General features: G+C 35.2%; 1 protein-coding gene across 2 annotated transcripts; it reads right to left on the bottom strand.

Moving 5' to 3' along the window:
* Window positions 1-298: 298 nt before the first annotated feature.
* LOC125875478 (probable serine/threonine-protein kinase At1g54610) lies at window positions 299-8,680 on the bottom strand. 2 transcript variants are annotated; one of them, XM_049556434.1, is made up of 9 exons: window positions 8,132-8,680; window positions 7,446-8,026; window positions 4,665-4,949; window positions 4,176-4,493; window positions 2,912-3,139; window positions 2,542-2,642; window positions 2,266-2,380; window positions 860-1,333; window positions 299-771 (listed from the first exon to the last, which is right to left on the bottom strand). In XM_049556434.1, the coding sequence occupies exons 2-9, from the start codon at window positions 7,833-7,835 to the stop codon at window positions 565-567; spliced, it is 2,118 nt and encodes a 705-aa protein (XP_049412391.1). In that variant the 5' UTR covers window positions 7,836-8,026; window positions 8,132-8,680; the 3' UTR covers window positions 299-564. The 2 variants fall into 2 exon arrangements, with proteins under 2 accessions (XP_049412391.1, XP_049412390.1); XM_049556433.1 differs by having other exon boundaries at window positions 7,446-8,680.
* Between the last annotated feature and the right edge of the window lie 4,446 nt (window positions 8,681-13,126).

The following is a 13,126-nucleotide window of genomic DNA, read 5'->3' as shown; positions in this document are numbered from 1 at the left end:
CTAGAAATGTTTGGCATCTTCATACTATAAAAAGATGTTGGGGAATAATCTTTTTTGTTTTTTCCCACCCAACTAAATCCAAATTCGCAATGAAAAGTCCATGAGATAAAACGCTCCATAGTCATATCCAGAAAACTCAGAGATTATATGTTTGATATTATAATAAATTGTTTTTTTTGAACTAACCATTTCCCATAATGGTGTCCTTTTAAGTTTAGGACATGTTTGGACATAGAAGATTATTTGAACGAACTTAGATTAGTTGAACATGTCATTCTTGCCCAGAGACTGAAGACATCTTAACAGCAAGAATGACTCAATGTCTAGAGAGAGTTACATTGTTTAAATAGCAGGAAACAAGGGAGATTTTTTCCAGATAAATTCTTCTACAAATGGCGAAAAAATGCATGCCCCGCGCTATCCTTAAACAATCTCTATACAAACTCCCTCACTCACCCTTTTCAAATTTGACTCATTTTACATGATAAAACTAACTAACTTGTGGTTTTTCTATAGTCTGGATTCTCTTTTCGTTGTTCTTAGCCGCTTCGCTCTCATTGAAGTTCAACGGCCAGAAACAAATAATGAATTGGCTGATAATTTGTTTCCTTCAACCTGAATTTTCTTTGCTTTTGCCTTGTCCAAGCGTGCTCGTCTTACAGCTTCTTGGATGTGGCGATCATGATCTTTCAGCACTTGATCCATTTTGCCTGATGGAACTAGTAGTGGTCCAGAGTAGTGGATTTTGTTGCCTTTTGATCCATATCCCAACTGACATAAAAAAAATAAAAATTGTGAGCAAATCAGATCATGGTAGTTGTGCAGATGTATAGACAGAATATGTTGATAGGATTCTTACAAGAACGGGATCATTGTTGCTGGTTCTACCGTCCTCGTTTTGATGATGTGAGCTGGCAAGTGCATGATTTTTCTGTTCTTGTTTCATTGTGGAATGTGAAACCTCTTTATAGGATCCGGGAAACCTGGCAATAAGTTTAGGAACCTCCTGTTTGTGTGAACCCGACTTATCTGACCGATCTTCAGAGAACATGCTTCTCCTTGCAGCAACTAGCCCAGACATAGATGACAAGTCCGCTACAGATAGCTTTGGGGCATCATCCATATTCTTTCCAGCTTTTGCCCAAGCAGCTCGGTGAGACAATGGCCCGGAATGGGAACCTCGCTTATGGAGCTGCGCCTGAGGATCATTACTTGCTTCTTCCATGACTTGAGATGGTCTAGGGGGGTCAATTGGAAAACCAGAGGCAACTTCTTCTGGATGAGAGTTGAACATCTCACTTCTGCTTTTTGGATTGGATTGACCTTGTCTTTTCTGCATAGAGAGCACCACACCACACCACATGAATATGGAACAAACCAACAAAATTAACAAAAATTGTATTTTCAAGGTCTGGATGGGCAAACCTAAGGCATTTGCAAGACATTGACAACGCGAATACCAGAAAAAAAGAGAGCATAAACTCAGAATGAAGCCATGACAGAAGTACACATTTATGTTGAAATTGTGTATTCTGTCATGGTTAAGCGACCTATTTTAATATTTTGTGAAAACACAGGATATAAATCTCTGAACAACACAAAAATTAAGCTGTTGTAATGCTAAAGAGTGAGGGAAAAAGGCCACTGAAGATGCTACATCTGCAGAGTACTGCCGTCTAACGTCAGAGCGCAATTATACTCATGATTATCAATGGAACAACTGTCCTCTTTCATATTCTCGCGTTTTAAAGGTTAAATAAATAGATGTCATAACTCAACCCCCTCTTCCTAAACACCCTGCCAGAAAAGGGAAAAAATGAACTGTAGCAACAACGTACTCCCTCTGTCCCGTCTTATATTAGCACACTTCCCTTTCTGCTTTGTCTCTATCCCAAAAAAGGGCACCGTTTCAATATTTAGAAACAACTTAACTTTAAACTTGCTATTTTACTTTAAGCTGGCGCCCACATAACTGATTGTTTGCTTACCAAGCCATCCAGGCTTTCACTCCTCCAATTAGACCCTTAATGAGAAGAGTTATAGCCACACAAATGTCAATGGCTTACTTTAGACCACAAATTTCAAAAATCCTTTTTTTCCTTAAACTCCATTCCCAGTCAAAAACTGGGACGGAGGTAGTAGTAATTTCACGGCATCATAAGTAAAGATTCCAAGGTTATTTGATTTACTCAAGCCAGTGACTAAGAAAGTGCAGTTCTACTCCATGGGCAAATCAATGTCAACAAGCTACGATAAAAAATTTACCTGCATAGAGGAAACTAGCTCAGCATTGGCTTCGGGTGCAGGAACTGCACGCGATTCTCTCGTTCCTCTCCTTTCTGGGTCATATCTATGACCCTTACCTCCAGCAGCCGCTTGCCTAAATATTTACAAAAACAGTGAGAATATCAGTACATAAACAAGAGCAGATCAATCAGCACAATATCAATTACGTCTTAATGCACATTTGTTGCTGACAATTCTGGAGCACCTTAAATAATGAAGCTAGGCAAATAATATTTATGTTTTCTGCTAATTTACCTTCGGGCTTCTTCATCCCGCACTTTTGCATCAAATTCCTTGCTCGGAGGATATTTCGGCAAGCTTGAAGGATCACAGGGAAGTGGCTTTGTTGTAAAGAACTGAAATAAACAGGGTTTCTTAGTAAGGGAAAAAAAAAGGCAGGTTTTATAATGAAAATTTGAAAATTTGTCTAATCATGGACATTCGGGCTCCATAGCATAAAACACAATAAACAAAATAGATGATTGTAATAATTTCTAAGAGAAAGCACCATCATCAATCAGTTGTTTGAGCACAAATGATAGTTCAAGAGATGGCAAGTCAACAGCTTCGACAAAGTGAATGTCCTAGTGATACAGAAAGAGTTTATCTTTAAGAAACATCATACCTCACTCTTCAAGGCAGAGGCTGAGGACCCACGATCAGCAGGATCTATAGAGAGTAAGGTTTCTATGAGTGCTAGTGCTGGTGCAGGGAACTCTTTAAATGTTTCTGCAACACAGCGCCTATAAGGTTGTTGGGGCTTGAAAATTGTTGCATGTGGCAACCTCGATTTCCTCCAGTATTCCTCAGAAGGTGATCCACACAGTTTGAAAATCTTATGAAGCTGCTCAACCTACACCGCAGAGTATGCACTTCAAATTTATCAACATGTTAAGCTAGAATACAAGATCAATGGAGAGACAATCATACAAGTATAGGATAAGTAACAGCCAATAATATCAAGTTGAATAAAAGACACAACTAATGAATGTTCTCTCTCAGAGAAAGTTCAAACCACCATAGATTATTCATCATATAAGACTGCAACTAACAGGATGACACGATAAATTATCTGTAAATGGTTGCAAATAAAGAAGTATATAAGATCACATGATACAACCCATATTGCATCTGACTAGGATGCATAGAACTGTATCAGAGGTCAAACACATTTGAAGATTCTTTTCAAAGATGCATTAAATTACAGTGTCGCAACTTCCTAGTGTTGAAGTACCAAAGTAACACCAAGATCATTCACATTCCAAGAACTGCCAAGTGTGACTTCATCTACCAGCTAGTGAAGAAAATGAAAATAATCATTCCTTGAGCAACACCAACTTGTCATGTACAGCAAGATTACTAACCATCGGCTCTACTAATTTTTTTACCAAGCAGCAAAGCAACTACTTCCGTTTCAAAGTTGAAGTAAACCATGACAATACGAAGTAAGAACAAAAGAATGTGGCAAATCACATCTTGCCTTACTAGTATCATTGAAGCACTTCTAATTAAGGGGTATTTTAAAGATTACTAACACACTCTAATAGGATGCTTCAACATTCTCAGGGTTGGTACGACTTCTTATTGATTTAATGGTTTGAACCTTCTCTAAAATGAAGTGTGATCTATTGACGGGTTTCACAAAGAATTGTCTTAGCTGCTGCCAGCATCAAAAAACAAAAAGCAGGGTACAAACTCCACAATTTGGTCTCACTGGCACATCTAACCAATGAGCTCTGATGACCCTGAATATATTTGGTTCCTAATAACTTTTGAAGTAAAGCTTCACTATCCATTATGATATTCAACCATGGGACCTGGTACATTTTATTTTGAAATCAGTGAATCGGGTACAAGCGTAAAAAACAAACGATTAACAAAGAACACACCTCTGTTCTTCCTGGCATTATAGGCTTTCCAGCATAAAGTTCTGCTAATATGCAACCAGCACTCCATAAATCCACAGCAGTACCATAGTAAGTAGCACCAAGTAGCAGTTCAGGAGGCCGATACCAGAGAGTCACTACACGGCTAGTAAGAGGCTGGCTTTGTTGAGGATCAAAAAAGCTTGCTAGACCAAAGTCAGCAATCTTTAATATACCATTATTGTCAATTAAAAGGTTGGAGCCTTTTATATCACGATGTAAGACACCACGACTGTGACAGTGATCAAGTCCCCGTAAAAGTTGTTGCATGTAACATTTGACCTACAAAGGCAAGTACAATTTTCCATTTAGAAGAGCAAACAGAAAAAACCCTGAAAAGGATTATGAGGTCTGACTATGAGAATAATGTAATTTGCAAAAACGGTGAAAAAGACTAATGTAATTTGCAAGACATTGAATGGATAGGCATTACAAACAAATTCAAATGAGTACCTGTGACTCAGAAAACTTAAGACCAGGATGTGATGCTAGCCCTGCCAGATCATGCTCCATGTACTCAAACACAAGGTACAGGCTGCAAGACATCCTAGAAGTAACTAAACCTTCTAGTTTTATTATGTTTGGATGATCAAGCCTCCGTAATATGTGAATCTCCCTAGCCATGAACCGAACACTCTCAGGTTCTAGATTATCAAATCTCACTTTCTTCAATGCAACGATCTTCCCTTGATCAAGATCACGAGCGCGGTAAACGTTGCTGTAGGTGCCCTGACCAATCTATGAAAAAAGGAAGCCACAATACCAAGTAGCAAGTTAGACTCATTCACTTAACAAGTATATCAAGAAGTAAACAGATCATACTATGTACCATTTTTTTCTAGCTAGTGTTACCACAAGAAAACAAGTTTCTGTTTGTGCCCAAGATCATAAGAAACAAATGTTGGAATATTTTTGAAGTTGTACTTTTATTTCATGAAGAACAAGAAGTGTGAGTGTTGTCCCTTCTCAAGCCCCGCGTAGATCACAGCTTTTGCATATATCAGAAACACACAACAACTACAACACAACATACCAGTGTAATCCCACAAGTGGGGTCTGGGGAGGATGATGTGTTCACATATATCAAAACATGCCGAAAAATATTTCATGATTGTGAAATAGATGTTAAAATTATTGCTATGGACTATCTGGGTTTATAATAATTGTCAGGAACCAGCTAAACTTGTAAGTTATAAGGTTAGCTTGTCAAACACAAGTACAACACCTAAAATGAGCATGCAATAGTTCCTGTAGAAAAACTGCCATCAAAGTGTATAGAGATCTAGAGAAGGAGCAAGTTCCAGACATGTCATCGCCTTCATGACCGGAGCAATTCATGCGGGTTTGCAATGCTTTAGTGGTTCACAAAAATTTTATGTAACATACAAGCAAAAGGCTATTTTCTTGTTTAAGACTATATTCTTTACCAATATCATGATTCAAAGTAACAGAGAATATGCATCATCCAGAACTGTCAATTTTCTTTGTAATCCTCTTGCATATATAAAAAGCTAAAGCCAACTTCTTGCATTCCTCAACCAAAGGGAAAATTCAGCAGCCAATCGCTGGAACTCTTTTTTTTCTTAGATAAAGAAATCACGGGAAATTCTGGGGAAAACAAACACCAATTGAAAGGTTCAAGGAAACAAAGTTTATAAAACAGACACAAAGCTTTACATCTCTCCTCCAAACTTAACCACTCCATTCCAAACTAACAAAAGCATAAAATGTCTCCCTGTGAGAATACTAGATGAGAGTTACTGGTAGATAGTATTCAGGTAGTAACTGTAGCAATTTTCTAGGCTTATAACCTGAAACCATATATTTAAAATTAAAAAGGTGAAAATGTGAGTTGTTTCATGGTAATCTGAAACAACTGAAAGATCTGGATCCGACCTGCATAGCAGTGTTCTCTACATTGGGCCAAATGTAGCAAAACACCGGAGAAACCAAATCAGGCCTATTCAAACATAACAAATACATCCACTAGTATACAAAAAAAAACAGACATTTGAAACAAATCAATCAATCAATTAGCTCTATCTCAATCAAAATCTAGATGGGGCCAACTATATTAATTGTGTATATTCTGCTATATTTGCGTAAATTATATTCCAATACATCCATTGACAATTCAACACTGCACATGGGTGCCGATGCAGTGCATGCTAAAGGCACACATCCCTATGGCTTCAATGTTTGATTCATGATATTATGACAATTTTAACAATGGATGTCAACCTACTGCAACCCTTCACTTCTTTTTGAATTTTGGACCAGCTTTCCAAAACTCACATTATGAAGAACATTTATAAATTAATGTTTGCCTTGACAGCTGAAACATAGCCCAGTTATAAGAGCCTACGCCTCCAACTATTGAGGTTGGGGCTTGAACAGCCAAGCAGGCAAAAGCGGCAAAACCACAGTTGGCTCCCAGTAGAAGGGGTTTGGACTTTGGAGAAGTAGATTCATCACATTAGGAAAACAGATCAATTTCTTGCTCATTTCCCTAGATTTATATCAGCACAAACTTGTGATCGGCTCTACTATGCAAAGAAAATTCCAACTCCAGCTCTGTGCTTGTCAAAGTTCCACATTGGTTATGGATGGGGTAATTGATCTCGTTATATGGTCTTCGACAATCTCACCTCATGAGTTAGCTTTGAGGTTGAATTAGGCCCAAAGTCCAGTGGCGGGTAGAGCTTTGACATAACCCAGTACTTTCGACACGGAGTGTAAATTTATGTGTAAAAATTACTAAAATTGCAATGAACCTATATATTTAAAACTATCATGGGTTCAAAACTAAGAACCTAAAAGAGATTGAACCCACAAAGCCAAAATCTTGGATCTGCCTCTACCAAGGTCCATTTCTTAACATGGTCTCAAGATTATGTTCACACTCCAAATGTCAGAGACTACATTGGCTACAGATGGGGTAATTGAGCAATCTTTTGATGCTAAAGTGAAACATTTCCGGTTTTCTGGATTATTAACACTATGCAGAACACTAGTATGAATTAGTAAGAATTATTAACACTAAGCAGAACACTAGTATGAATTAGTAAGGACAAATCACATGAGTCATCGCCAAACTTCTACCAATAGCATAGAAAGTAAAGACTCACTTTTTGTGGGGGAGAGAGAAAGAGACTATTTTTGTGACCATTATCATGAAATGTTCGAAGTATCTACTGTAGAATGAAAAGTCAAGAGACCAAAAAAGGAGCATACTTTATCCAATTTCTCAAAGGAATCTGCTCGTCTAGGCACCCATCCTCTGATAGCTTCTCCAGCAACAGCAGCAAGCCAGGGTGGCCATCCAGCAGCAACCTGTTCCCCTTCACTGCTTTTAGGTAATGTCCCAATTAACTCTCGCTTCTCTCTTTTCCTCTCATGATTCTCAGTCTGCAATCTTACTGAACCATTTACTTGTTTATCAATCAACATTGCCTTCCCATCAATGCTATCCAACCGATCTTTGACTCTATAAGCTTCCTCTCTTCTTGATGAACCACCAGTTCTTGGCCCTCTCAAACTTGCAGCACTTTTGCTTGACAGCCTCTCCCTTGGACTATCTCTACTGTCTTCAATGGCAGATGGCTTACCACAAACACAACCCATCCCAAAAATACCAAACTAAAAAAGCACCAAGAATGCAACCCCACCTCCCAAAATCACACCTTTTCACTAATACACCTCTTCATTTTCAAGAAAACAACACTTCCCAATTACTACAGCACAAACCAATTATCAAGATCAAACAAACCCCACCTCCCAAAATCTCATCTTTTCACTAATAAACCTACACCCACCTTCCAAAATCACACCTTTTCACCAATGCCCCTCTTCATTTTCAAGAAAACACCACTTCCTAATTACTTCAATACAACCAATTATCAAAAATAAACAAACCCCACCTCCCAAAATCACTCCTTTTCACCAATGCCCCTCTTCATTTTCAAGAAAACACCACTCCCCAATTACTACAGTACAACCAATTATCATCTTATCAAAAATCAAACAAACCCCACCTCCCAAAATCTCATCTTTTCACCAATAAACCTTTACCCACTTAACCAAATCAAAGAAACCAACTTCAACAAGAACATTAACACTTCAGAAAACCAAGAAAACAGTTAATATAACACACAGAGTACAAAATGTACAGACACTATAAAACAGTCAAAACAGTTGAGCTAGAAATGAATACTGCTATGTAGTACATAAAGATGGGTGGAGGAGAAAGCATAGTTGTGGATCTAGGGCACAGATGGATTGAGTTCACAGGACACAATACATACACACAAGAGAGATAAAAAAAAAGATAAATCTTTTGGGGGAAAAAAGGCGTTTTTTTAACATAAACAATTGTTAGGTGAGATTTTATATATTCTGACCGCCGAAGAACAGCTTTTTTAATAAATACACTTCACAGTACCCACTGTGTGTGAGAAAACAGAGAAAAGGGAAGCTGGGAAGACCGATGCTGTTCTGTTTGTGACATTCTTAAATCTTAGAAACATGTTTAGTTGAAAGACACGCGCACATCAAAACAAAGAAGAAGCCAGCTCAAGCTATCCATATTACTTTAAGTTACATTTTGGCTCTTACGATGCCATAAATCACCTCCAAATTAGACTTGAATATGTGCTTGACTTGACCCCCTGCAAACTATCTATCTTACTAGTCTCCCTCTTTTGCTCATTTCCTTCTCAGCTTTTTAATCGGAATATAAACTTGAATCGTATGTTGAATAGTATTCAGTAAAAAAAAATTTTAATTGAAATACAAATTTAAATTGCATGTTGAATCGTATTCAGTAGACTCTTTCTTTCGCTCATTTTCTTCTCAACCTTTTAATCATAATACAAGTTTGAATCGCATTTATTAGACTTTCTTTTTCGCTTATGTACTTCGTCATCTCTTTAACCAGAATACAAACTTGAATCCCATTCAATAGATTTCTTCTTATGCTTATTTCCTTCGTTAGCTTTTTGATCGGGGATACAAACTTGAAATGGATGACGGAGTCTAGGTGGCAAGCTATTAAATGGATACAGGGTGTTAGAGTGATAAAAGCCCCACATTGAAAAATGGACGGGAGGTCTGCTTATATGGAATTGAGCAATCCTACCCTTGTGAGCTAGTTTTTGGGGTTGAATTAGGCTATGTGTTATATCTTGATATGGTATCAGAGTTAGGTCCATCTCCAAATGTTAAAGTGGGTAAAAGTTTATATTGGTTGGGGAACTGATTGGAGATCTGCTCTTATGGACTTAGACAATCCTCCCCTCGTAAATTAACTTTTGGGATTGATTTAGGTCAGGTGTCATATGAGGTCTACTTATATGAACTTGAACAATCCTCTTCTCGTGAGCTAACTTTTGCAATTGATTTACGCTCAAATGCCACATCTTCACCGGAATTAGCTAGTATTTTAATGTTGAATAAACTTTAAATAAGAAATTTTGTAATTCTTAACTCACTTCATTACTTATTGAATCATACGCTTTAATTTAGACTCACTCTTATTCAAAATGAAAGATTTAAATATCATCACACCGAAAAGCTTAGAATTAACATACTAATAATAATAATTATTATTATGTTTTAGTATCGAACAAATCAAGTTGACAAAATTGAGGATTAACGTAGGGATAAATACTAATTTAATTTTTACCTATATATTTTTTTTATTTTCTATTCGATATTTGAAGTTCATATTGAAACCTCGTTTAAATTTAAATTACACACTATATAACTCAATCTAAAACTTTCAAGTAAAAATGAAGCAGTTTCACTATTGCCGCTCAAACTTTCGGTTAGTAGTCAAATTTCTTTTGTTCTTCTATCAATCTATCTTTCTTTTTTATTATTTTGGTAAATTGTTTTGTATCTATGTAGAATATCACATGTGATTAGTAGATTTTTTTTCCAAATTAGTAGTTTTTGTCCAGAAGTGTTACATTTATCTTATTCCAAAAATTGATCTAAGTGGGACCCTACAACAATCTGTAGCAGTACAACTCCAGTTGTGGTCGTGAAGGCGCGTGGTAATGAAGGCGCGTGGGGATAGAAGGGGATTTTACTTCTGTCTCTGTTTTCTGCACAAAGTAATGTGGCTTTGTTCAGGGCCCCTGGGGTAGGGGTAGGGGGTGGGTTGGGTGGGGGACTGGTTTGGTTTTCTACTTTTAAATTGTGGGGTCTTCACGCATTAATATGATAAGTTGAGACCTTTAAGTGCAATTATTATTCCTCATTTACCATGCTGAGCCACTTATTTCCCCCACCTTGCTTTGAAAAAAGTCATTAATTATGAGTTTTAATTACACCAATAAAACCATATGTGGGTTCCACTCCCCTTAAACCCAATTGCTTCATATTTCCTTTTTTATAATTATCCGGTGTTCGATATTCGTAAAAACTAATCTACTTGATTTAAATTTATATCACATACTTCATCGATTCATTTTTACTTGCTATTTTTTTCTAAAATAGATTTACATTTTTACTTGTACTTTTGACATATAAAAAAAGGACAATTATTTTTTTCCATGTTTTACCCTCGATATTAAATACTAAACATCATTTAAAAGTAATTGTATGATAATATGTGTGCCAAATCAAATAGTGACAAGTGAAAATTAACGAATGGAGTAGTAAAATTTAGTAGTCGACAGAAATGATCATATTTATGAGAAGGTGTTATAGTGGGGTAAGGTATTATACTGGTTAGGAATAGATTGACGATCTACTTATATGGACTTGAGTGATCATCTCCTCTTTATTTAAAATTTTGGGATTGAGTTAGGCTCAGGTATCATGTCTTGGCAAAAGGCATAGACAACATATATTAAAAATAAAATACGAGAAAAAAACACTTGAGAATACATCGATTTGAATATTCACTAATTTGTAGGTATGAAAATGTATAAAAAAAGGTGTCAAAGGAGACGGTTAAACCTAAATCAAGTGGAAGAAAGTGTTCTCAAAAGACCTCAAAATGATAGATAAAAACAAGTCACTTTCTACATTGTAATATATAATATACCTTGAATGTTAGGCGTTAATCAAATTTTTTTTTTTAAAGCTGTTTGAATAATATAATGAGTAAATATCATATTCGAATCTAATGTTACGGGGATAATTTCTCAACGGTCCTTTACATAATTTTTCAAAAATAGGTACAAATTTTAAATGATGGTCCAAAAAAGAAATATTTGCATAAATCAATTAAAAACTTTTAGTTAAAAGTGGAGTATTTGACAAAGAAATTAAAATGAAAGTATTATATATGTACTGGTTATCAATGCAATTGTGGATTCTTAAATAGCATTGTGAAAATAAAATCAGAGGCAGATGTAAAATATTAATTATTGAAATAATTATTATCTTGTGGATGTGAGTTTTTTTTTAAAAAATGTTTGAAAACAAAAGAAAATATTTTTCTGTTAATGCATAACTTTAATTAGCGTGGTCCATATTAAAATTTGTTCAACACATGCATACTTCATATTGATAAAAATATTGATGGATTTCATGAAACCTTTTTATTAATTCAACTATTTTTTTTCTAAAAATAATTGTAACGAGTTATTATTATTATGATGATTGATGATATAAGAAAGTTTTATTTAAAGGTGTTTTAGGAAAACAATTTAATTTGGGAATTTAAGAAAGTATTTAATGTTCTGGGTAAGTCCAAATTCGATATAGTTTAGTTAGTTAATAAAACTTAGATTAGTGGCCCTGTTTTAGCTTTTATAATATGGTCAAGGATTGACTCTTTAATTAATTATTTTATCCTTGATTATTATTAGCATGAAAGGGAATTAGTTGATGTTGATTTAAGTCAATGCAGGAAGAAATAAAACATATTCCTACTATGACATCATTTAAGAAAGAAAATTTTATTCGCAACTAATATTTACATCAAATTAATAATAATTACAAAATAAAGTGAGATCTCTTAACTATCCATAATTAATGAATAATAAAATGTTGCAATTTATATTTACGTAATAAAAACATTAGATGTGGGTAGTAAGGTTTTATTATGAGCAACTTTCACAGATAGCAAATATAAAAATTATATTTGTATGTTATAGTTATAGTTTGTATAATTGCTTCATAACAAACTTTTTGTTATGGAGCATCAGATTGTATAACTCGTTGGCTCCTCTTCAGTTGCATAATTTCGCTGGCAGACCATTTGTATAAATCGTTGTCTGCCTCTCGTTTGTATAAATTGCTGGCAGTCTGTCAATTCAATTTTATGTGTTTGTATATCTACATAAAATTTGAATTTCTATACAATTGAATCGAAATAAAACGTTTGTATATCAAATCTCTCTCTCTCTCTCGCTTTATACAAACATAAATTATACATTGTATTTTGTACAATCTGTGTTTGTATAAAGTGAGAAAGAGAGAAAGGCAAAAGAGAACTGGGTAGGGGAAGATTTGTATTGTATAATTGTAAGTGTATAGGACGAAAATATATGTATTTGCATGTGTTTGTATAATTTTCTCTCGCTTTATACAAGCAGAAACACAATTTATACATTTGTGTTTGTATAAGGTGAGAGAGGCGAGGGAGAGACTGGCGAGCAAGAATTTCATGGAGAGAGGCAAATGGCAACAGTTTGATACGGGGTACAATTAAATCAAATTATGGTTATAACATTTAATTTGAATTAATAATTTGTTATTATATACATTTTCTCTTTTATTATCCGAGGATACAATATTTTCTACCTGCCCCTTAAAAATCATAAATATTTAGGACATTTTTTTTTAATTTACCTTGAAGATATTTATTTTTTGAAACTTTACAATGTTATTTACATTTTCAAAAAGAATTAATGTAAGGGTAAAACAAATAAACAAAACAATTTTATTTTGATTTTGTA

The sequence above is a fragment of the Solanum stenotomum genome, chromosome 9 (genome assembly GCF_019186545.1).
Source record: "Solanum stenotomum isolate F172 chromosome 9, ASM1918654v1, whole genome shotgun sequence".
NCBI classification, from domain to species: Eukaryota; Viridiplantae; Streptophyta; class Magnoliopsida; order Solanales; family Solanaceae; genus Solanum; species Solanum stenotomum.
Note: the sequence above shows the minus strand (reverse complement) of the source record. Positions and strands in the feature narration are given on the sequence as shown.